The sequence below is a fragment of the Rhinolophus hipposideros genome (assembly GCF_964194185.1).
Source record: "Rhinolophus hipposideros genome assembly, chromosome: 9".
Lineage (NCBI taxonomy): Eukaryota > Metazoa > Chordata > Mammalia > Chiroptera > Rhinolophidae > Rhinolophus > Rhinolophus hipposideros.
In genome coordinates, this window is record NC_138055.1 from 25,766,939 (window position 1) to 25,790,486 (window position 23,548).

Here is a 23,548-nt window from a genome sequence, read left to right on the forward strand (position 1 = left end):
GCTAATTTGTATGCTAATTTTGAAGAGGCACTTGAGAGAGTAGGTGACTAAGAGCTGACTCACAGCTAGCACAAAGTGTTGCTGTAACACGTTGCTAGGGAACAGAAACAACAGTGTTAGCAGGCATGCTGCGCTGCCACAAGGATTGTCAATCCTGAGACCTTTTCTTGACAACTAGAGACCAGTTGCTTTGTCCACAGTAGGTGAAAATGTCTAAGGAGACTTCAGATACTTTTTATTATAGCAAAGAGTCACCCCACCCAAACCAAAACTCTCAGTCTTCACAAAACTCTCAATATTTATAGTCTAAATGTTCCTTTGCCTTAGTTGCTGGCAACCAATCCCCACCCTTTAGGGGATTTCCAAAAGTCATCTTATTAACATAAATTCAGTCTTGGGGTCCAGGTTGGAAGGGGCTTGTTTTTCATAACAAGACACCCATTTTACCTTTATGGCTCTACAGCATTTCTTCTTTTAGTTCTACCAGTTTTTGCCTCACATAATTTGATGTTATGTGATAGGTGCTGACATATTTAGGTTGTTATATCTTCTTGGAGAATTGACTATCATTATGTAATACCCCTCTTTAACCCTGATAATTTTTCTTGTTCTGAAGTCTACTTTGTCTGAAATTAATATAGCTACTCCAACTTTCTTTTGATTGATGTTTGAAAGATGTATCTTTCTCCACCTTTTACATTTAACCGGTGTCTTTATAATTAAAGTGGTTTCTTGTAGACAACATGTAATTGTATCAGCTCCAAAAATCTCTAGCTTTTAATTGGTGTGTTTAGATCATTCACAGTTAAAGTGTTGATATAGTTGAATTAATATCTGCCATGTTTATATCTTTGTATTCTTTTGTCCCCCTTCCCTTTTTTCTGCCTTCTCTGGTTCTATTTGCTCATTTTATATAATTTCATTTCTCTCTTCTGAGCATGTCTATTAAATCTCCTTTTAAAATTATGTAGTGGTTTCCTAGAGTTTGCATTGTGTATAGATAAGACTCTGAACATCTATGCTGACTCTCAAAACCACTTCTCCTTTTAAGTTCCCCACAGGTACCCCACATGTTGGTTTCTTAATTTCCCACAATCCTTATACTGCTGACTGAGCCTGAAAGTCCATTTGCAATTTCCAGACCATTATTCCTCACTCTCTCTCTAAAAATTTCTAGCACTGACTCTTGACATCACACTACTACATCCATACACAATATTGACTATTTCAGTCATCTTCCAACCCTTCTCACTTCCCTGATTACTTGAAGATTTTAGCTCTCTGTTAATCTATCACCAATTCTCTGGTGTTGCATCTTTCCTCTAAGTATTGTTATTTTTGTTTCCATGTTTAGATTTTGATCTATCTGAAGTTTAACTTCATATAGAATCTGAGACCAGGATCTATTTCTAATTTTACACCTATATTACTGAAATTCTACACATTACACTTTTGAAACAATGCACCAAAAGGTGGAAAGGAAGTGATATTAATGACAGAATTTCATTTGTATAGCGCTTGAAAAATAAATTATCAGATATTTTCATCTTGTCTCACATGTACTTTGTAATTTGCATGGACTATCATTATAGTCTCACAGTTAAAAAGAAGAAATTGAGCTTCATGATTTAGGTTTTATTCCTAGGGTTGTATTTAATACATGGTGAAGCCAAGATATGTCCTATAATTTAATGTTCACTTTATTACATTACTATAGAACTTACAGAATGGGAATAACTGGAACATTATAAATATATGTCATTCCATGATTCCATTTATTCGATAGAAATGGATATGATAATGAAAGCGAAAAAAATGTGTGTTAAAAAGTTATTTGATTAAGCTCTAGGACTCACTCAGTTGAGGTCCCTAGTCAGTAAAATGATTTCTTATCTCCTGGTTGTTTTTTAATTGATTACAAACTATCTGTATTGAATGGAAAGATGGGGATTAGGACAATGGAGATTAATATAAGATTGAAATCCTCAGTTATTTACTACAAGTTCATTACATGAGGATACAAGATGAGTTGCAAGGATATTTCAAATGAAAGGTAGGTAAAGATTTAGAGTCAAGAATTTTGCTCTCTGTTTTTCAATATCATTTCATTTGTTTGCACACCATATTATTTTTATTAGTTTCAGGTGAACAAAACAACGTAATAGTTAGACATTTATCATTTATATCCCTCACACTATGTCAACCCCCTTCCCCCATCCACTATCTCTCTGACATTGCACACAACCATTACATTTCCACTGTCTCTATTCCTAATGCTGTACTCTGCTTCTAGTAACTATATACATATATCTATATGTATATATGTGTTGTATATATGTATATATGTGTTATATATATTTATATATATATATATATATGAACTTGCAGTTGACATTCATTATTGTTCAGCTTCAGCTTCAGGTATACAGTGCAGTGATCAGGCATCTACATCATCCCTGAGGTGGTCTCCCTAATGAGACAGTATCCATTGGATAACCTACAAAATCTTTACATTATTGATTACATTCCCAAAATTAACTTTCGTAACCCTGTGCACACCATATTTTGTATGCAGCCTTTATCACCACACTGAAACTATACTTTCAAATAGCATCAGTGATTTCCAGGTTGGCAAACCCATGTATATTTGTCAGCATTACATCACCAAAATTTATAAAGCATTATCAATCACACTATTTCTGAATCTCTCCTATCCCCTTCTTCTTATTATTTTCTACTGTTTTTCTTTCATTTTCTTTTCTTTCAATTATTTTGGCTCCTTTGCCGGATTCTCTTTAATTAGCCTTTCAAATGTTGGTGTGTCTCAGAGTTTTAACATATTATTTTTCTCTTTTCATTATATATTTACTCTTGAAGTCCTCATCTTTGTACATGGCTTTAAATAGAAAATATACATAATGCTCAAATCTTTGTTTTTAGCTTAAAGGAAAAAAAAATGGACCTGAGTAACACCACATGAGAAATACATTGCCTCCAAAATTCAGAGAGGCCCAACTAGGCATTGTACCTTTCTTTTGGTTGTAGGACAGGCCAGATGTAATAACTATTCTTATCTTAGAAGAGATATTTTGATATGTCCTGCACCAATGGATTCCCTAGAAATTTCACTGAGAAAGGATGCCCCTGAATTTTTGTCAAGTTTGTTTCCCATGCTCTGACACACAAATATCTTACCAATAAATCTATACTAGTTGCTGCTTCTTACTCATTAAATCCTATTAACATAACATCATCAATGTAATGATCAGTGTGATACCTGTGGAAGTGAAAGGTGATCAAAATTCCTGTGAATTAAATTACACAGGGTTTAAGAGTTGCAACACCCCTGAAGTAAAATAGTGAACGTGTATTACTGTCCTTGCCAGCTGAAAGCAAATTGCTTCTGATAGGTTTTATTGACAGGAAGGAGAAAAATGCATTTGCCAAATTGACAGTTTCATATCAGGTACTAGGGAATGTATTAACTTGCTCAAGCGATGAAACCACAGGTGGTACAGCAACTGCACTTGGAATAACCATCTGGTTAAACTTCAGTAACCTACTGTCATTCTCCAAGATCCATCTATCTTCTTCACAGACCAAATAAGCAAGTTGAATGGAGATGGGATGGGAATCACCACCCCTGCACTTTTCAAATCCTTGATAGTAGGTGGCACTAACCTCTACAATCCCTCTAGGAAGGTGGTGTTGTTTTTGGTTTAGTATTTCCTAGGTACAGGTAGTTAATAGGCTTTGAGTGGAACCAGAGCCAGGACTCATTAAGAAGCAAGAGGTAGGACAACATGATGGCTATGTACCTTATTCTGAGCACCAAGAATCCCAAGGTGGAGGTCTGTACTATCATGATAAGGCCCTTTCCTTCCTCTCACCCCAACAGCTGTAGTCCTGCTCCAACCAGGGAGGTTCAGCCGGAGGTCTATGTCCCCCAACAAAAGGAAACTGTAGAGTCTACTATTCCCACCTAGATCTGCAAGACTGATCAGCAAAATAGTTTCCACTTGAACTTTCCCATCATAACAGCACTCAGTCCACAGATCAGCAGACATATGTGAGGCTTTTGTCAGCTACAGAGTGTATCTATTTCAATGGTGCATTCCAGAAAAGAAAAATAATCACAGGATGAGTTTGGAGACCCCTGGGTCCACTGGGGGAAGGAACTAAAACTGACGATCTGACCTCCATAAAGCCCTACTCTGACTGGTGAGCCACCATGACATTTTGGATATCCTGGAATAAATGTCTCCTGGAATAAATGATATGGGTGAGGATACTTGAAGAAATACATAAGTAACCAATATACTTACCACATTATCATGTATGTGAATAATATCATATACATTATCATGTAGGTGAATAACTGCATTGTATGGATAGATAACTTCTCCCTTCACCCAAAGTTGCTTCCCTCATATTCAAAGCTCTTATTTTCAAGAGCATTTACTATTAAAGCTTCTATACAGAAATATCAGAGTTTCAGAGTTTATTGTCTAAGAAATCTTACTTTAAAAAAAGTGATTATTTTCCTGACCCATTTCATATTTTTTAAGCAAACAAAAACAATTTATCACATCATGGCTCCAGTTGCTTTCTTCTTAGTTTTTATTATAGCTCATTATTTTAGTTATTTTTCATCCACTCAATAAATGAGCATGCTCTAATTACAGACACCCTTATGCCTGAGATTACACAATAAATAATGGACTTCTGGTTTTTGGTCTGCTATGTGAGGAGCTTGGAAATTACCACTCCCATCCACACAACAAAAAAAGGAGAACACACATTGTTGGGAAGATCTGCTTTTTGTCTCATTTGTTGCTGGCGAGAACAGGGGGGAGGCTGAGCGCTGCCAGGGGAGGTTGGGTTCATCTGCCTGTGACAATGGGACTGGATGTTTGAGGAGCACAGTGGCAACTCTGTCCCCCTTTTAAAAATAATAATTCATTACTTTGTCGAACAAATGCTCATTTTTTCCATTTTATACACACAGAAGATGCATACAAAATATATGTGCATACATATGAATCACCAAAATATAAAGTTGTTTGAGGTGATGGCCATCGAGAAAACATTATTCCTCATTATGGAGCATGTGAACAGAGGGAACCTGTTGCTACCTGACCCAGAATGAAGCCTGAGGCTTCATTCCGGCAGATGGTATCTGCTGTGCAGTACTGCCACCAGGGGGCATTGAGCACAGGGACCTGAAGCCAGGGAACACCCTCTCTGAGGAGGAAATTAACATAAAAACGGCAGACTTCAGCCTCAGTGATGACTACCAGCAATAAGCTGAGCACATTCTGTGCCAGCCCCAGAACTCTTCCTGGTGCCCAAACTATGACTGCCTCTAAGCAGATGTGTGGAGGCTGGGAGTAGTTCTATATAAGACGTTCACTGGGAACACGCCTTTTGTGAGAGAGGACTTTGGCAGGGATACTGAATGGGAAACACCACATCCTATTTTTCATATCTTTCGAAAATTAAAAGCTGTTGAAAAAATTGGTGACTCTGGTCTCCTACAACAGTGGAAGGTTAAAAGAAGTTATGAGGCACTAATGACTAAATATGGGCTGGGCGGAATAACTCAAGCCTTATACTGAGCCACCCTGTGACAACACAGACCCTGCATGACAGAGGTCATGATGAACATGGGGTTTGAGTGGAATGATGCAGAACTCATTAAGAGGCAAGAGGTATGACAGTGCAATAGCCTCATACCTTATCCAAAGCACCAAGAAACCCAAGGTGGAGGTCTGTACTATCACTATCAGGCCCTTCTCTTCCCCTTACCCCAAAGGCCATCGTCCTTTCCCGACCAGGAGGTTGAGCTGGAAGTCTCTGCCCCCAGCCCCTACCCACAATAAAAAGAAACTAGTGAGTCTGTTATTCCCACTTGGATCTGCAAGACAGATCAGCAGCCCGAGGAACAGGAGTCAGGGCAGCAGGCCAAAGAGCCTGCCACTTCCCCAGCCAGCCCAGAGTTGAAGACTGACACCCCAGCCCAGACCCCCACCATGGGCCTGGGAGCTCCCCCTCCTCCTACTACACCGGCAGCAGCAGAGTCCCAGAGGGATTCAACTTCCCCCAGGGTGTGTCCTACAAGGAAAACTCCTTCCACACTGGACAGCTTGATGGTGTGACGCCAGCTTATTATTCTGATCACAACCAGGGTTGGCAGGAGGTGGCTGGGAAGTTCTTGAACCTTATTTTAAGAAAGTTCTGCTTTAGGTCGTCTGAGCAGCATGACAAATGGGACAGGGTAGAGGGACAGGGTAGAGCCAATTGAAATTGTGGACAGCCAAGGCAGAATCACAAAGATTCCGGGAAGGTCAAGTCAGGCGCCCTGTATCTTAAATGTTGAACTTGAAGATGCTGAACTCTAGGGATCCCAGCCATGTGGTGTGCGAAATGGGCCAAAGGCTGGAGGGAAACCAGGTGGAAATGGTGCAAGGAGTACACAGTGTGTGTGCAAGGACCCCTGGGCAAGAAGATTCGATCCAGCAGATGATGGGGGTGTGCAAACTGCCACAGCAGTCTCTGCACAGGATTAAAATCAGGAGGGTATCTAATACTTCCGTGACCTTCAGAAACATTGTATCCAAACACCTGTTTACCTAAAAGGAGGACCTGGATATCCCTCTGGGGCAAGAGGGCAAGCTGTCCTCCCTGCAGGTATGCCACTCGGTGCCCACCTCGGTGAAACTTCAGAGACTGGACTATTCTTCCTGGGACCCTTCTCCCTTTCCCTGCTGTTCTTTTCTTTCATGTTTTACAGAGGAGGAAGTTCTTATTAAAGTACTTGGTTTTTCCAAATCTTGTAATAAACCTGAAGCCTCAGAAAGATGTATCCGGTACTGTTTTGCATCATTCCTGCACAGCATTGGGGCTGTACAGCCTCCAGCTTGAGAAGCGTATGGTGATGTAGTATTTGGACTTAATCAGAACTTAATCAGAACAATTAAATTTTATAAAGAGAATTATCATGGTAGCTCCCAACAGTAACAAATGTGGTTCCAAAGGAAAAAGGCTGAGCCATATTGCAGGGTAGAAATGCAAAATTGTGTGTAAACTTCCTACACTTGTATTACCTAAAATTTGCAGGACAGGGGGAGGGGTCCTGTTGTTTGTGTTCATTATGACCAAGAGGTTCACAATAGGATAACAAAGACCCATGACCCAGCCTGTGTGGGGAGTCAGAGAAGTGATGTGTGTGTGGGCCCCCAAGAGGCTTAGGGATCACTTACTTGTGCAGTTGAGTTTCCTGACTATTATGCAAGAGTCCGGCCTTTCCCTTTTCCACACCAGGAAGTGGCTCTGATGCAGGCGTTTTACCACAGGAAGTAAAAAGAGGAATGGGGGGCAAAAGGAAGCTAGAACGTTAGGCACATACAAGACAGGTGGGAAGCGCGGCTGGGGAGTGGGGGGTTGGACCAGCACTCCTTGTTTCTAGGACCACCCCTGCTGGTGCAATTTGCTTTGTATCTCCAAACTTAAACATCCTCCAGTTCAGAGCCTGGAAAGCAGTCAGCTCTGATGATAGAACACTCTGCTGAGGAGACTTTCTCCTCCTGTTAACTCTGACCTTGTCTGTCTGGGCTAGTGGCTGCCTCTGACCTCCCTTGTTAGTCCAAGTTCAGTTCTACAGGAAGAGCTTTAGGTTTGTTCCAAAGAGCAGGGGATCTGTGAGCAGGGAATGACATGATCAGCTTCCACTAGACAAAATGCCACAAGCACAGTGGGCTCTGGGTGGGAGAGACCTTCATGCAGTCAGACCCCCAGCGTTTGCCAGCAAATCTAATGACAAACACGCACCAGCCCATGATTTTCAGCTGTTCCTGGAAACATGAATGACTTAGTACAATTTGTCTGATGTACAATCTTTCATATCACATGAAAGAAAACAGTTTAGGGAGTGGTCAAGTGGTAGAATAGAACATTAAAAGGGATATGGCAAAGACATCCAGTTGTCTCCCAATAAATAGCCTGGTGTACTTCGTTCTCAGAGCAACGAAACACCTGACTTACAGCTGGGCACATACCCACCCAAGACGACAGAGTTCCCAGCCTCTTCTGCAGCTAGGCTGGGAGTATGACCAAGCTCTTCCTCCAGGATCGGAAGGGAAACAACTTGTGCAACATCTAGGATATTTCTGAGGAGGGAGAAGTAGGCCCTTCTTCCTTCTTTTCTCTCCATCCTTCTGCCAGAAGGGTGAGCTTAGAGGCAGGAGCTCCATCCTGGCCCCTGTACATGAAGGCAGCTTCTCTGGGATGACAGGGTATTGAAGCAGAGGAGCTTCCGGGAGCAGCACAGCCAGACTAAGGAGCACCAAGATGCAAAACTCTATTTGCCACTCTCATGTGGGGCTGTTTGTTACAGCAAATGAACTGTATCTTAACCAGGACAGTAGTTCTGTAGGGGATTTTTCTGTATGAGTCAAGCTGCTCCAAGAACCATAGCTGTCTGAGATTTTTAGCCCTGCCTTCCATGGGGTGACAGACAGCAAAGCTCAGCTCCAGCCTACTCACCTCTCCTGGAGCTTTTCTGGAAACCTAACGTGTATGATCCAGTGTGGAGCAAATATCTTTCAGAGGTATCATCTTGTTCTTTCCTCCCACACAATGTACCCCCCTCCTCTCCAAAACAAGCAGCTTGTTTTGAAATATGTTGTGCTGACTCTTTCCCTGCTCATATCTCCAGATTCTAATGATATAATTCACAGAACAGGCTGTCTCACACCGGGGTAACTTGATTATTGCTAGAAAGATGAGTTTGGAACTGACAAGTTCCCTGCTAAGCTGACAAGTTTAAAAGCTTAGTTTGAAAAGCCAACCAAATTCCACTGACAGTGTGAAGGCAGAGACTGGGGTTTGGTTAAGCCTTGGCCTGAGCTCTTTATTTGGAGAAACGGATATTTAGGATATCCCAGGTATCGCGTCTTGTCTATGTAATTTCCTATATGAACTCTATTTTTATGGAGGCTGTGATTTTATGGGGAAAAGGAATTTTAATATACACTAAATGAGGATATTGTAAAGGATATACAGTACACTTATTCTTCATTTGATTACTAAGCGTCTCCAAAATGTCTTGTGTGATTTAAAATACAATATGTGAGATTCAGTAAGGCCAACAAATCAGGAGATGACTGCCATTGAAAAGATAGTTTACTACTCACAGTTCCCAGAGGAGGGGGCAAGCTACGCCAAGCAGAGCCACACAGGGAAGCACCCAGGGTAGGTCAAGGGGCAGAAGGAGTGAAGGTATTGTCATTTCTGCAGGAAGGAATAGGCGAGGTAGGGTAAACAGGCTTAAGATTGGCTGGTTTGAGTAATTTTATGGGCTCTGCAGCATAAGGGTTATCCCAAGTTGCCTGGTACCTGTTCCTGGCTGATTAGGGCAGGGGGATAGTGGCCTGGAGTATGAGAGTCCAAAGAGGAGGTAGTTGGGGTGTGGACAGTGGATTGGTTAGCTTGTGTTTGAAAAGTGAGCCCCAAGACTGAGAATTCGTCCTGGGGGTGGTGGGGAGGTGGCTGACAAGGAAGGCACGGGACACGTAGAGGTGACTTAGAATAATGTATATCTAGGATATGCATGCAGGGCAGCTAAGGGGCTGTGGTAGTGCCGGTGAAGGAAGGTCCCCTTCCTCCCTTAAGTGCAAATTGCTTTTGTGAGTCTCCTAATGCCTACATGGCAATTACCAAGCCTTGACAACCCCAGTTAATGAACATCTAGATGTACTCAAGCCTTTTCCACTGCACCCTGCTCCATCTCATCTGAGTCTTGAGATCAGAACCTGACTCTGTCATACCTTTGTCCCTTATATCCAGCTCCTCCTTCTGGGGCATTTGTTCCAGACCATCCTGTCCAGTACCTCTGCCCCCAGGGTGTGACAAACTCACCCTTCTCTATAATTGCTGAGGTCAACCTCTCTTCTGGGGAGTTGGGCTACTGAAAACTGTTTCCCCAGGAGACTTGGGTCTCTGACTCCTGTCCCCAGCCCTTGACCCATGAAAGCAGCTCGTGAGCTATGGTGTTCTGTCTGTCTGTCTGTCTCATCCATATTTTGTCTGTGAACACATCTGGGGCAGAACTCTGCCTTTTCTTCTCTGTACACTCTGAGCCTGCACAGAGTGGCCTTTAGGACACCTCAAAGACCTCACCACCTGTCTCGCCTTCCCATAGCCAAAAGCCTCCAGGCATCAAAAAGACTGCAGATTCACTTGGGCCCAAGCACCGCTTCCAGACCCTGCAGGCATCTATAGGCTCTTCAGCATGAAGTATGAGGTCTCAGTTGTCATATCTAGCCTCAAGCATGGCTTCAAGTGATGAGCTATTGATTTTTTGTCAGCTCCATCTCTTGGGGCATCCATGGGAGGCCACAATATAGGAAAGAAGTACATCAAGGGAGATGTGGAAAGGGCAGTGATGGACACATCCCATTCCAAACTGAGTGTAGTTCTCTGCATATTCTGGAGAAGACCTCTGGTGTGCAAGTGGAAAGTAGGATCCCCCAAGGTCCACAGGTAGGAAATAACCCCAGGTATGGTGGTGATGGTGGTGGTGGTGGTGTTGAAGGCTCTTCCCTGTAGCAGCTCCAGATGCCAGCCTATGAATGGGGGACTGCCCATGTGGTCACATGAGTATGACTCTGTAATTGCCAAGCAAAACAAAATGAATAGATGCTGGGTATCAGGTAGCTAGGAGGGTATGGTGGTGCCGGTAAAGGAAGGTCCCCTTCCTCCCTTAAGTGCGAATTGCTTTTGTGAGTCTCCTAAGGCTACATGGCAATTACAAAGTCTCAGGAACCCACAGCACATTGGGCATGGGGCTAGGTGCCTTAGCTCCCATCATATGGACAAGCCACATTATGTGGCTTCCCAGAGTGCAAGCAGCAGAATCTAGGTCTGCAATCTGCCTCCACTGTTCATATTGCCTATTCATTTCCCTTCTCTGAGCCTCAGACTTGCTCTCTAAAATGGGGATATCAGTTGTTACCTTAACAAGGTTAACCCTATGAGGATTAATTTGGGTAATGTGAGTGGTCCAACCTATAGCCAGCCCTCAACAGATATTGTTTAACTCCATTTGGATCTCCAGATTGGACTAGAATCTTATTGTTATCTGGAAGTTCTTCATTGAAGAGAATCTAAATCCACACTGTTGTAGTTCAAAAGTGTTCCATTTAGCAAGTTGGAAGGGCGAGAATTTTTTTGATAGCCAGTGACGGGAAACTCAAAGTGGCTTAAACAAGCAAACAATCAAAGCAGGAGGAAATAGTTTATGTAACTAAGAAGTCTAAAGGCAGATAGCTCCAGGCAAAGCTGTACCTAGATACTTAAGACCCTCAGCAGGAATCATCTATCCTGACCTCTTGGCTTTTCTTACTTCCCTCTTGGCTGGTGTCATTCTTCGGTGGGCTTTCCTTTTATGAAAGCAAGATGGCCACCAATAACTACGCGCTGATATCACATCCTCTCAGCACTCCAACAGAAATAGAGCTTCTCTTTCCCCATGATTTCAACACTAGGAGCTGACCCATAGGACCCGCTTGGATGTGACCAGCCACGAGAACCCCTACCCTGGGATCCCCCAAACCTCTGCATGATCCAGCAATAGGGCTCTAGAACAGCTATTCCCCCAGGGCCTCAGCATAAACAGGAACATCCGATCAGAAGGCATCAGACAATGAGGTGGAGAATGTTCTGTGAAGCAAGTTTATTTGCCTGATAATTTAAATACACAGTAACTTTTTAATCTGTTTTTTGACTCTGGTAGGGTAGCTTTCTCCTTTCTCACATGAACTTAATCACAAGTCTTACTTTTTGGTGAATTTGGAAGAAGCCTGTTAATCCAAATCGTCAATCTTCACTGACGCAGCTGTCTTCTCACAAATCCAAGAAATTTCAGCACTGCAGCGGGAAATATAAATATTTCCTTTTTGAAAATAGGCACATCTTTTGGATCCATTGGTCTGGGCATATTCTTTGGTATTGAATCTGAAAATTAATCCATTTAAAATTAATAATAAATTTCTAAAAATTAATTTGTACATCAAATATTTGAAATTTGATCACAGTTCAGTGTTCTCAGTGACCAAATATCAGATATCTGAACACTGAGAGAATTCCACTTCCATAACACATCAAAATCCCTAAAACTGACATATCTGAGCTCTTTATTTCAAGTTACTCATATTACCAGGTAGAATTATATAACAAGGATGCTTAACTTCTGGATTGCAAATTTTATTTTATCCATTAACATGGCAGAAACTACCCAATGCAGATTATAATAGATGTACTAGAATTTCTTTACTTTGGAAATTTATAAAGAAAAACAGAAAAATGAAATCACATTCTGTATAAAAAGTTGTTACATTTTGCTATGTACAATTATAATTTTGTATATATTTATGTATACAGGGACAGAACAAGACAGAGGTTGAGAGAGAAGATAAATGACTACATAGATGCGGTTCTGATATCAGTCCTTAGGTTTTCTGCTAAGAAGTTGGTGATTAACTTGTAAATAATGTCATTAGAAAATAATGCTTGCCAGGTCTAAATCTTCTGTGTGCCCCAAATCGTCTTTTCCCAAATGATCTGCATTACACTGCATTATTCTTTTCTTGCTTCAGAGCTGGGTTTACTAATCCTTACTCTGAGTGTATACCCTTGCTCAGTCTTTACTCAGTAGGAATGGCTGTGTGATCCTGCAGTTCAATCTCGCTACCCTCAGTATGATGCTTTGGTTTATCTGACTGCTGCAGTCTCAGGGAATAGTGTTTATAGGCCTGAACCTGGCTGTGGGGAGCCACCTCCTCCATACTTTAATTAGGAGTGAGTGTGTGGGGGGGGGAGAGGGTTGTGGGCAGGGATGATTAAAACTCTCTGGGACAGCTAACATCATACTCAATGGGGAAAAGCTAAAACCATTCCCCCTAAGATCAGGAACAAGACAAGGTTGCCCACTTTCTCCACTTCTATTCAACATAGTGCTGGAAGTTCTAGCCACAGCAATCAGACAAGAGAAAGAAATAAAAGGCATCCAAATTGGTAAGGAGGAAGTAAAATTATCATTATATGCAGATGATATGATACTATATATAGAGAACCCTAAAGACTCCACCAAGAAACTATTAGAACTGATAGATGAATTTAGTAAAGTAGCAGGATATAAAATTAATATTCGGAAATCAGTTGCATTTGTATATACCAATGATAAAATAGCAGAAGGAGAAATTAAAAAAACAATTCCATTTACAATTGCTCCAAAGACTATAAAATATCTGGGAATAAATCTAACCAAAGATGTAAAGGATCTGTACTCAGAAAATTATACAACACTGAAGAAAGAAATGAAAGAAGACATAAATAGATGGAAACACATTCCATGTTCATGGATAGGAAGAATTAATATAATTAAAATGTCCATACTGCCTAAGGCAATATACATATTCAACGCAATTCCTATCAAACTACCAACGACGTTTTTCACAGAAATAGAACATATAATCCTAAAATTTATATGGGACCATAAAAGACCCCGGATAGCCTCAGCAATCTTGAGAAATAAGAACAAAGTGGGAGGTATAACGATACCTGATTTCAAACTATACTACAAGGCTACAGTAATCAAAACAACATGGTACTGGCATAAAAATAGATACATAGATCAATGGAACAGAATAGAGAGTCCAGACATAAATCCATGCCTATATGCCCATCTAATCTACGACAATGGAAGCAAGAATGTACGATGGGGTAAAGATAGTCTGTTCAATAAGTGGTGTTGGGAAACCTGGACGGACACGTGCAAGAAAATGAAGCTGGACCACCTCCTTACACCATATACAAAAACAAATTCAAAATGGCTTAAAGACTTAAATGTAAGATCTGAAACCATAAAATATCTAGAAGAAAATATAGGAAGAAACTTCATGGACATTACCCGGAGTAAGATTTTCACTGATATATCCCCTCGCGCGAGTGAAGTAAGAGAAAAAATAAACATGTGGGATTACATCAAACTAAAAAGTTTTTTCACAGCAAAGGAAACCATCAATAAAACAAAAAGGGATCCTACTGTATGGGAAAAGATATTTGCCAATGATATATCTGATAAGGGATTAATATCACAAATCTATAAAAAACTTACTCAACTCAACTCCAAAAAAACAAACAACCCAATTAAGAAATGGGCAGAGGACTTGGGGAGACATTTCTCTAAGAAGGACATACAGAAGGCAAGAAGACATATGAAGAAATGCTCAACCTCACTAACCATCAGAGAAATGCAAATAAAAACCACAATGAGATACCACCTCACTCCAGTCAAAATGGCTATTATCAATAAATCAACAAACAACAAATGCTGGCGCGGATGTGGAGAAAAGGGAACGCTAGTGCACTGTTGGTGGGACTGCAGATTAGTGCAGCCACTATGGAAAACAGTATGGAGGTATCTCAGGAATCTGAAAATGGAACTACCCTATGATCCAGTAATTCCACTCCTAGGCATCTACCCGGAGAAATCCAAAACTCCAATTCAAAAATCTGTATGCACTCCTATGTTTATTGCAGCACTTTACACAATAGCCAAGATATGGAAACAACCAAAATGCCCATCGGTAGATGACTGGATTAAGAAGCTGTGGTACATTTATACAATGGAGTATTACGCAGCCATAAAGAAGAAAGAAATCTTATCATTTGCAGCAACATGGATGGATCTAGAGAACATTATGTTAAGTGAAATAAGTCAGAAAGAGAAAGACAAGTACCATATGATCTCACTTATATATGGAATCTAAAGAAAAGACTATGTGAATGAACTAATCAGAGTCAGTTTTGGGGACGCAGAGAAAAAACCGAGAGTGGTTAGATGGGTGTGTGGGAGGGGGTTGGGGATAAGGGGAAAGGTAAAGGGATTTGGAAGCAGCTGGTAACCACAAGATGGCCTCAGGGTTTTTCTTTTGAAAATTAATTTGGGGAAGGTATTCTATAATGTTGTAAAGATTTTGTTGGGTATCCGATGGACATGCGTCCTATTTGGGAGACCACCTCAGGGATACTGTGGATACCTGATCATGGCATTGTACATCAGAAGCTAAACATTAATGAATGCCAACTATAATTTTATATATATAATGTGATGGTTCAGTGTGAGGTCGGAGGGATAGTGGATGGGGGGAGGGGGGTTCACAGTATGAGGGATATAAATGATGAACGTCTAAGTATTACCTTGTTTTGTACACCTGAAACTAATAAATAAATTAATTAATAAAAAAAAAAAAAAAAAAAAAAAAAAAAAAAAGAAAAAAAAAAAAAAAACTCTCTGGGAGAAGGAACACATCTTAAATTCCAAAATGGAAACAACTGCACTTACATGGTGTCATGGTTACTGCTCCAGTAAACCTCAGTCTGGCAGCAATACCTCAGATTAATTTGTAATCAATTCATGCCCAGTATTGCTCCATTTGCAAAGAGTAACTGTCATTTTTGTTTGTGTGTTTATTGCTTTGCTTGTGCTTTTTGCCAACCAGATGAGTCGTTTTAATATGATGATTAGTGATTAAGAGAGTGGGAGACTAGTATTGAGGAAACAGGCCAGGACAAATCTTTGGGAAATAGATGAAGATGAAGCGTATGTAGGGAGAACAGTATAGACCTATCATTGTTATTAACAGAATTTGGTGAGTTACAACTGAAGCATGGTATCTTTAATAGAAAATGAGTGATTATAATTCAGTTTAAGGAAACTTTGATAGCATGCTTTGAAGAGTAAAACAGGAGTGAGTTGAATAGATTGATAACTTGATGGAGGAAGGGAGGTGGAAAAACCTACTAAACCCAGAAAAAAGCCAAAGCTTTTAAATTTTATCTAATATACAAATATAATACTATTTATTATATTAAAAGACAAATATAATTATATCATTTTAATGTAGTTGTGATGAAGGGTATTTCTCAAAATATTTTGTTTTTTAACCAATTGCCTAAAGAATTTTGCAAAACTATATGCTCCTTTACAGATTTTCAAGTTGACTTCTGTTTTTCATAACTGTAAATAGCTGCAAAAAATGCAATTTTCAAAATATTATATGTTCTATGAGTACTTTAAATATTTTCATCAAAACCTTGAAGCAGAAGATTTAGCTCATTTTAAGTCATGAAAAATATTTGCCATATAATTTAATGTCCAAGTTCCCACCATAAAACTAATTGTTAAACTAATCAACCAATTCAGACTTACTTTTTGTTAAAAAATAGCTGACAATTGTTCAATGTAAATAAATATGTTAATGTATGTTCTTATAAAAAATACCACCCTTCTGAATTGTCAGCCCTGGAGAGCCTGGGTAGCTGAGAAGCTGAGCTCATAATCACAAAATTACTCAGTCCTGATTTTACAATTTATGACCTAAATGACCACGGGCAAGTTGTTTAATCTCTCTATGACAATTATTTCATTTATAAAATGGAATATAGCAGTGCTTTTACAATAAGGCTAATATTTATAAAGTACATTGAACACAGTAAGTATTATTTGTGCTTGTTAAAGAAATTTAAACTAATAGATGAGGTTGTGTCTTGCTATGAGTTTGTCATACACTTGAAAGTAGGTACTCCTCCTTTCGATATTTGTTACTGAAGCTCTCTTTTCTTTGTAGGTTGAATTCTTTTTTTGTATCTAGATTTATAATTCTTATAATGAATCTTTTTATTGAGGTAATATTAATTAATAACATTATATAAGTTTCAGGTGTACAGCATTATAATTTGATGTCTATATAAGCTATGGCATGCTCAGCACCAAAATTAAAAAATGGGCAGAGGATCTGAATAGACATTTTTCCAGAGGAAGACAGGCTAATGAAAAGATGTTCAACATCACTAATTATTAGGGAAATGCAAATAAGAACATGTATTTTCTTAATATTCCATTTCTTAGTGTTGTTAGCTTGGTTTCCCCCCAATAGTTAGAGACTTACAAGGATGGAGAGGGGATTGAGCCATCCTCCCATAGCCAATTTCTGCCAGATGGGTCCCATGATAATCCCAACCAGAAGAAAGAAAATTTGGGTAATGGCTGTGATTTCAGAAAATCCTGAGAGAAAAATACAAGAAAAGGGTTGCGTCAGAGACACATTCTATTGTGCAGCAGTAAGATAATGGGAACATTAATTAATTTCATTTATTAATTCTCATTCAAAATGCACTGAATTCCTACTATGTGGATCAGAAATTCTATTTATTTACTTTCCATTATGTGCATAATTTCTATGACCAGAGAAGGAGATTCAGCCAGACCTTTTCTTCCAAGCTATCTATCTTCACCAAGGTGGAGTTCTTGTCCGTGCAGTTTTTTCTACTGTTAGTCCAGGTTTTCTCCTCATTTGTGGCAAAATAATAGCAGCTCATTTGGTACCATTGCCATGTCTTAGGACAAGGGTTACATTTGTGGTCTGAAAAAGAAATTAAACCCAATAGTATAAACTAAACAACTTTGAAGTGACTGGGGAAGGTTTTAGAAATGAAATCATTTCATTTGATGATAGGATCTGAGACCCAGCACCCTGAAAACATACTGCTTAAGAAGCCGCTGAAAATGAAGTCACTTCAGTTATGAGTTGGGACAATGGTTATTGAAATTCTCTTTTCAAGGCCCAGTCTTCTGACCTCAAAATTACCAGCTATACTTTTAACTTCTTGTAACAACAAGATCCCCTAAAAATACATCATAAAGTGAGGGGCTGAAAGATCCAGTTTGATATCATTCCATGATGTTCCCCAAATTTTACCTCTGTGTTTTCAAAAATATTAAATGAATTTATATCTTTCCTTGTCTTCCATAAAATTAGTGTGACATCATTAGGGGTCATTGGATAGCACAACTCTCTGATACTGCCAGGTGGTGCACATAAATAAACTAAATCCGGGCAACAGATTTGATCTGACTGGTCAGCAGGTCTTGATTACCTGAAATGTGGGTGACTAGCTCCTGGCAGAGTTTGATGGCCATTTGTCCCTGCTTCACCGATAAATTGGAAATCTGGTATTTGAGAAATTCCTCCTCTGTAGGAAATTTCCTGTAGTTGCTCAGCTGCTGGGAAAAGTTATCCTGCTGTTGATGGATGATTTTCTGAAGTTGGCTGAATTTCTCTGAATCTGAATTAAGTTCATTAGATGTCTGCAAAACTCCAAGACATAACAGAAGACAAGTTTATACATCCTTCCATTCTCATGATAGCCATAGGTAATTCTCTTAACAAAGAATTATTTCTTACATTGTTTAAGATTTATTAGTAACTCCTCATAATGGAGGTATCACAGAAGAAACACACCAGATGCTTTTCTATTCCAATTTATTTAGAGCTCATCTTTATGATTTTATTTATATTTTAATTGTGATTGTACTTGTATTAAAATAATGAATTAGTAGTTGTATATCTCTGTAGTTTCATTAAGGCAGTGTCAGTCATTTTGCCATTCATTTGGTGAAAATTTCTTTCTTTTTTTATTTGGAGTTAATTTATGTAACTGTTTTAATAGAAACAGAATCCTTTGGTATCTCAAACTATGGTCTGCAGACCACTTGCATCAGAATTACCTGGGGTATTTTTTTTAAGTCATATTTTAATGCCACACTTGACCATTTTTGGTCTTAGATCCATGAAATCTTCATTTTCCAAAAGCACTTTAGGTCATTCATCAGCAGAATAAATTTAAGAACCATTGCACTTAAAGCACTGCACCTTAGGGGAAAAAAGCATTCACCCTTCTGTGGTGAACCAATGAATACCTATTGCATCTTCATTTAAAAATATATACATCATTGTAGATCAACTGCTAATCCTCATAATAATTGACTACTGAATATCTGTTGCTGCTGGTAGAACATTATATTTTTCAAAAGATAAACTATATCACATTAGCCTTTATTTATATGTTCAATTAGGTATGTCTAAATCCTAATTATCCATGAGATCTTACATATACAAAAAGAAATGAAAGTAGCAGAAGAGATGTTAATATCATTCAGTGTCACGTCCCTCGCTACAAGAGTTGTGGGGAGTGAGGAGAGAGGTGCAGGGTTAAGACAGTAGCCAAGAACAGAGTGCAAGTGGGGCTAAGGGACTCCAGCCTCAAGGACTGAAACCCAAATCGGGCCAACACATAGCTTTTATTAGTTAAGTGAGGAAGTAAAGGAAGTAAAACTTATCAATCTCAAGATCTGTGAATCCATACATTATAATAGGAAACAGATTCAAGACAATCACCCTTGCCTGCAGGCAGCGGAACCATAAGTCTCAGGATGTATGTACTTCCCCAAGGGACAAAACCTTTATGCATATGAATAGATGGAAAGCACATCATTGAGTCACTTCTCCTGCAGGTTGTGGGAAAGAATGCAGCCACAGAGGCAGAGGCTCTCCTTAGCCGGGACGGTGGGGGCTGTGCCCACCTCTATCAACCCTGCAGTTCCCCAGATGGTCCCCACGCGGCTGTGTCTGGCTTGGGTTGCCCCTCCCCCATCTTACCCATCTCAGCAAATAAACTTTCTTGACCCCAAATGCCCTGAAAGCGAATACTGTGCCAATTCACTACTCTGTACATCACAAACTTAACAACATCCTATACAGTGTGTATTCTCAGGATATTTTTGCACTTATTGTTAGTTTGGGAGTCTCTATCCCATCCACCCCAGATTGTCCAGTGATGGGCCAGAATCAAGGGAATACTCTTTTTTTTTGTCAATTGTGCTCAGGAGTGGAGCTTGTGGTTTAACTTCCTATCTACTGGCTAAGGTACGTCAGGCAACTCTTCCTCCTTGTTTCTATCTCTTTTTTCATGCATAGCATCCAGGCCATTGCTGCTGCTTAGAAGTCTTCTCTACATTAGAAATGTCTTGGGTGATGGATTAAGCCAGTCTTGTACAGTCTTAGAGGTAAATGAAATGGCATGCTCTTTCTTAAAGCCAATTTCCTCGGCTCCCTGTTTCTTACAATTGGGATAAGTGGATGTGTACCTGTGTAGAAAAGAGGCTCCTTATTCCAACAAATACCTGGAAAAATAAATGTTATCTTCATAGTCTAGTCTAGCTTATAAACAGACAATAATGAGTTTAGGACAAAATCCTTATAATAATAAATTATGTGGGTTTTTTTGCTGGTTTACCTTGGAGACATGGGGAATGAGAGAGATAGGAAGTGGCAGAAAATATTAGAGAATTCAGCACGTAGCACGTATCATATAATCTAACCTAAATTTACATAGTCTACAAATGCGTTTCGTAATCACCTTTCTTGCATTTGATGCAAATATACTTACACATGATCCCCAAGGTCACCAGCCCAATCATCAGCAGCAGACAAAGAGTTAGCAGACTCAGAGCAGCCCAACGCCATATGGGAGATGGAGCTAGAGACCCTAGAGAAAGTCAACAGAGGAATTAGCAAACACCACTGCCTAGTGGTGTTACACATGCTTGTTTATTTCTCTCACTTAGGAAGCTTCTTAAGTTTCTTCAATGCCCTTACCTGGAAAATACCTAAAACAATGTGCTGTAGGGCCCTACTCTCAGGTCTCCTCCATTTCTTTTCTGACCATTCTCATTTCCTTAAAGAGTAAGCATCTTCTAATTTTTAAGTTTTTGTTTTACATCATCACACACCTTTCTTCTTCAAATTTACTAAATTCATGAAGTTGATGTTGTGGAAAATGCTTATCTGGATGATCCTGACAGGAGATACCCCAAGATTTTGAGATTCTAAACCTCCAGAAGGCAAGTATCATTATGGATTTTATTTTTACCTATTATCTGTTCTACTTATCATCTAGTAGATAAAGAATGAATACTGAGTGAAAGAAAGAATGAATGTGATATCTAACCTACAAACAGCAGAATAGACCAGAAATCCAGTGAATAACTTCAAATTTTATATAGATATACAAATGGTTCTATTTACCTCAACTTCCTATTCCTTAATGGCATCTAGTTCAATATTTCAGATAAATTAATGCAATCACCAGGTACACTATCACATACACCACATCCACAACTCTATGTCAAGGATTAGAGTTAGGTTTCTGAAAAAACAAAACAAAAATGTATAACCTTTATTAGAAACATGCAAAGTCTATTCACACACACACACACACACACACACACACACACATACTTACACTAAAAATACATCTAAAAAGAAGAAGAATATAATTCATATATTTTAGATCATTTAGGACAACAACCTGAACTGTCAACAGATTCTTGAAGGTAAGGAATGTAGTCTGATATATGAAATTGGATTCCTGACCGTAGACACCGCTATTTCTTCCAATCAGGTACAAGGAAATGAGTGGAAGACTAGAGCTTTGTCTGAACTCCAGCACATAACAGTTGTATGAACTTGGTTAAATCATTTCATTTCTTTCAGCCTCAGTTTTCTCATTAACACTTTGGAGAAAACACTAATATTACTCCATTTACTTCACAGTAATATTTTGACAAAGATATGCTATAATGCATATAAAATACTAAAAAAAGATATTGGTATTAACTGTTACACTACCAATTATATTGGAAATTTCAACTCCCTAAACTTTTTAAAAATCTTATAAAACAGACACTACCTCTTGTCTATTTCTGACTCACTCATCTTTCAATTTTTCTCTTCAGTTATTTATACCTTTGAAAAGAAAATTTCCCTTCACCTTCTCTATTTTAGAAACCTTTGATCTGGCTTCTAAAACAATAGTCCCCTGGCATCTCTCACAAGGCAAAAATATCAAAGACTACATTTATAAAAGAAATCTATTAGTCCCCAAATTCAATCTCTGTCTGACATATCTAACCAAAATTTTTCACTATAACACAGAGCTTCATGAAACATGGTGATATTACACAATTTAAAGAGATTCTGGAAAGTACGTGTTTTCTCCTCAATATTGGGAACATTCATTCTACTAATATATTCCACAACTTTGTCTCCATTTCCAAGCTTCCACAGTACCCCTCTCTTTCGCATCAATACCAAAGCCAGAAACTCAAAGCATTGACCACCTGTCCATCCCCCAAGGTCAAGCCTTGCTTTCGCTGAACTCTTACCTCTTTTCCTTAGGTTATTTCTATCCTGGTTATTTCCTGCTCCAACAGAATCCCGAAATGTGAGTGTAGCGTAGGTCACTTCTTCAGACATTGTAGAAGAAAGCACTACTATAAATTATGTAATTAATGTTTCAATATCCTCAGGCCTGGGAACAAGATATTCTTTTCAAGGATGGGAACTTTTATATAGAGACTCAACCGACCCAGGACACATCCCATTGCCCCTTTATAAAGACAGAGTGACAATAGGTTTTTCTGCAGAGAAAGTGAGAGAAGTCAAATATTCTCCTTAGAAACCAGGATATTGTAGATTTCAAACTGTCTGCTTTTTCATCATTGTTTCTTGATGTGAAACAAAGAAGAGCTACTTGGAAGCAGAGCAGGAATGCTGGTTTCACGTGAGAATTCACACAATCTTTAATGTTTCAATAAAGGATCGTGTTGTCCTCTTTACATGTATCAAAGGGCAGCTATCCTGCATGGACACATTGGATCTGGTTTAAACTCACCCGTATCAGATATCAAGCAGACAAACCTACTAAGACAGGAAGAGGTGTGCAGTCACCCGTACTGAGACAGAAGAGCTGTATAGTTAAAAACCACCCACTCATGGCTGCTGTTTTAAGAAATCCAAGTAGTGTGTTTGTGTGTGTGTGTGTGTGTGAGAGAAAGAGAGAGAGAGAGAAAGAGAGAGAGAGAGAGAGAGAGAGAGAGAGAGAGAGAGAGAGAGGGGCGAGTGCATTGTTGGTAATGGGGTATGGAAAAGAAATTGACAGCCATTAAAACTGTATGAGAAATGTCTCTTCAGGTCCTTTGCCCATTTTTTCAATTGGGTTGTTTGTTTTTTTGTTGTTGAGTTGTATGAGTTCCTTGTATATTTTGGATATTAGCCCCTTATCGGAGGCACTGTTTGCAAAAATCTTCTCCCATTCAGTTGCTTGACTCTTTATTTTGTCGATGGTTTCTTTTATTGTGCAGAAGCTTTTAAGTTTGATACAGAGGACATACAACTGGCAAATAGACATATGAAAAAATGCTCAACATCACTAATCATCAGAGAAATGCAAATGAAAACCACCATGAGATATCACCTCACCCCAGTCAGAATGGCTATCATCAACAAGACAAATAGTAACAAGTGTTGGAGAGGCTGTAGAGAAAAAGGAACCCTCATACACTGTTGGTGGGAATGCAGACTGGTGCAGCCGCTATGGAAGGGAGTGTGGAGGTTCCTCAAAAAATTACGAATAGAATTACCACATCACCCAGCAATCCCTCTTCTGGGTATATACCCAAAAAATCTGAAAACACTTATCCATAAAGACAAGTGTTCTCCAATGTTCACTGCAGTTTTATTTACGGTGGCCAAGACATGGAAACAACCAAAATGTCCTTCGATAGATGAATGGATAAAGAAGT

At 39.3% G+C, this 23,548-nt stretch overlaps 1 protein-coding gene across 2 annotated transcripts; it reads right to left on the bottom strand.

Moving 5' to 3' along the window:
* Positions 1 to 11,864: 11,864 nt before the first annotated feature.
* LOC308502309 (C-type lectin domain family 12 member B-like) lies at positions 11,865 to 22,343 on the bottom strand (the record flags this gene model as incomplete). 2 transcript variants are annotated; one of them, XM_081059923.1, is made up of 6 exons in its annotated part: positions 11,865 to 12,015; positions 17,013 to 17,128; positions 17,332 to 17,486; positions 18,001 to 18,219; positions 20,353 to 20,451; positions 22,130 to 22,343. In XM_081059923.1, 6 exons carry the CDS (start codon positions 22,218 to 22,220, stop codon positions 11,865 to 11,867), a joined length of 831 nt encoding a protein of 276 aa, XP_080916049.1. The 2 variants fall into 2 exon arrangements, with proteins under 2 accessions (XP_080916049.1, XP_080916050.1); XM_081059924.1 differs by having other exon boundaries at positions 11,865 to 11,928; positions 22,130 to 22,220.
* Between the last annotated feature and the right edge of the window lie 1,205 nt (positions 22,344 to 23,548).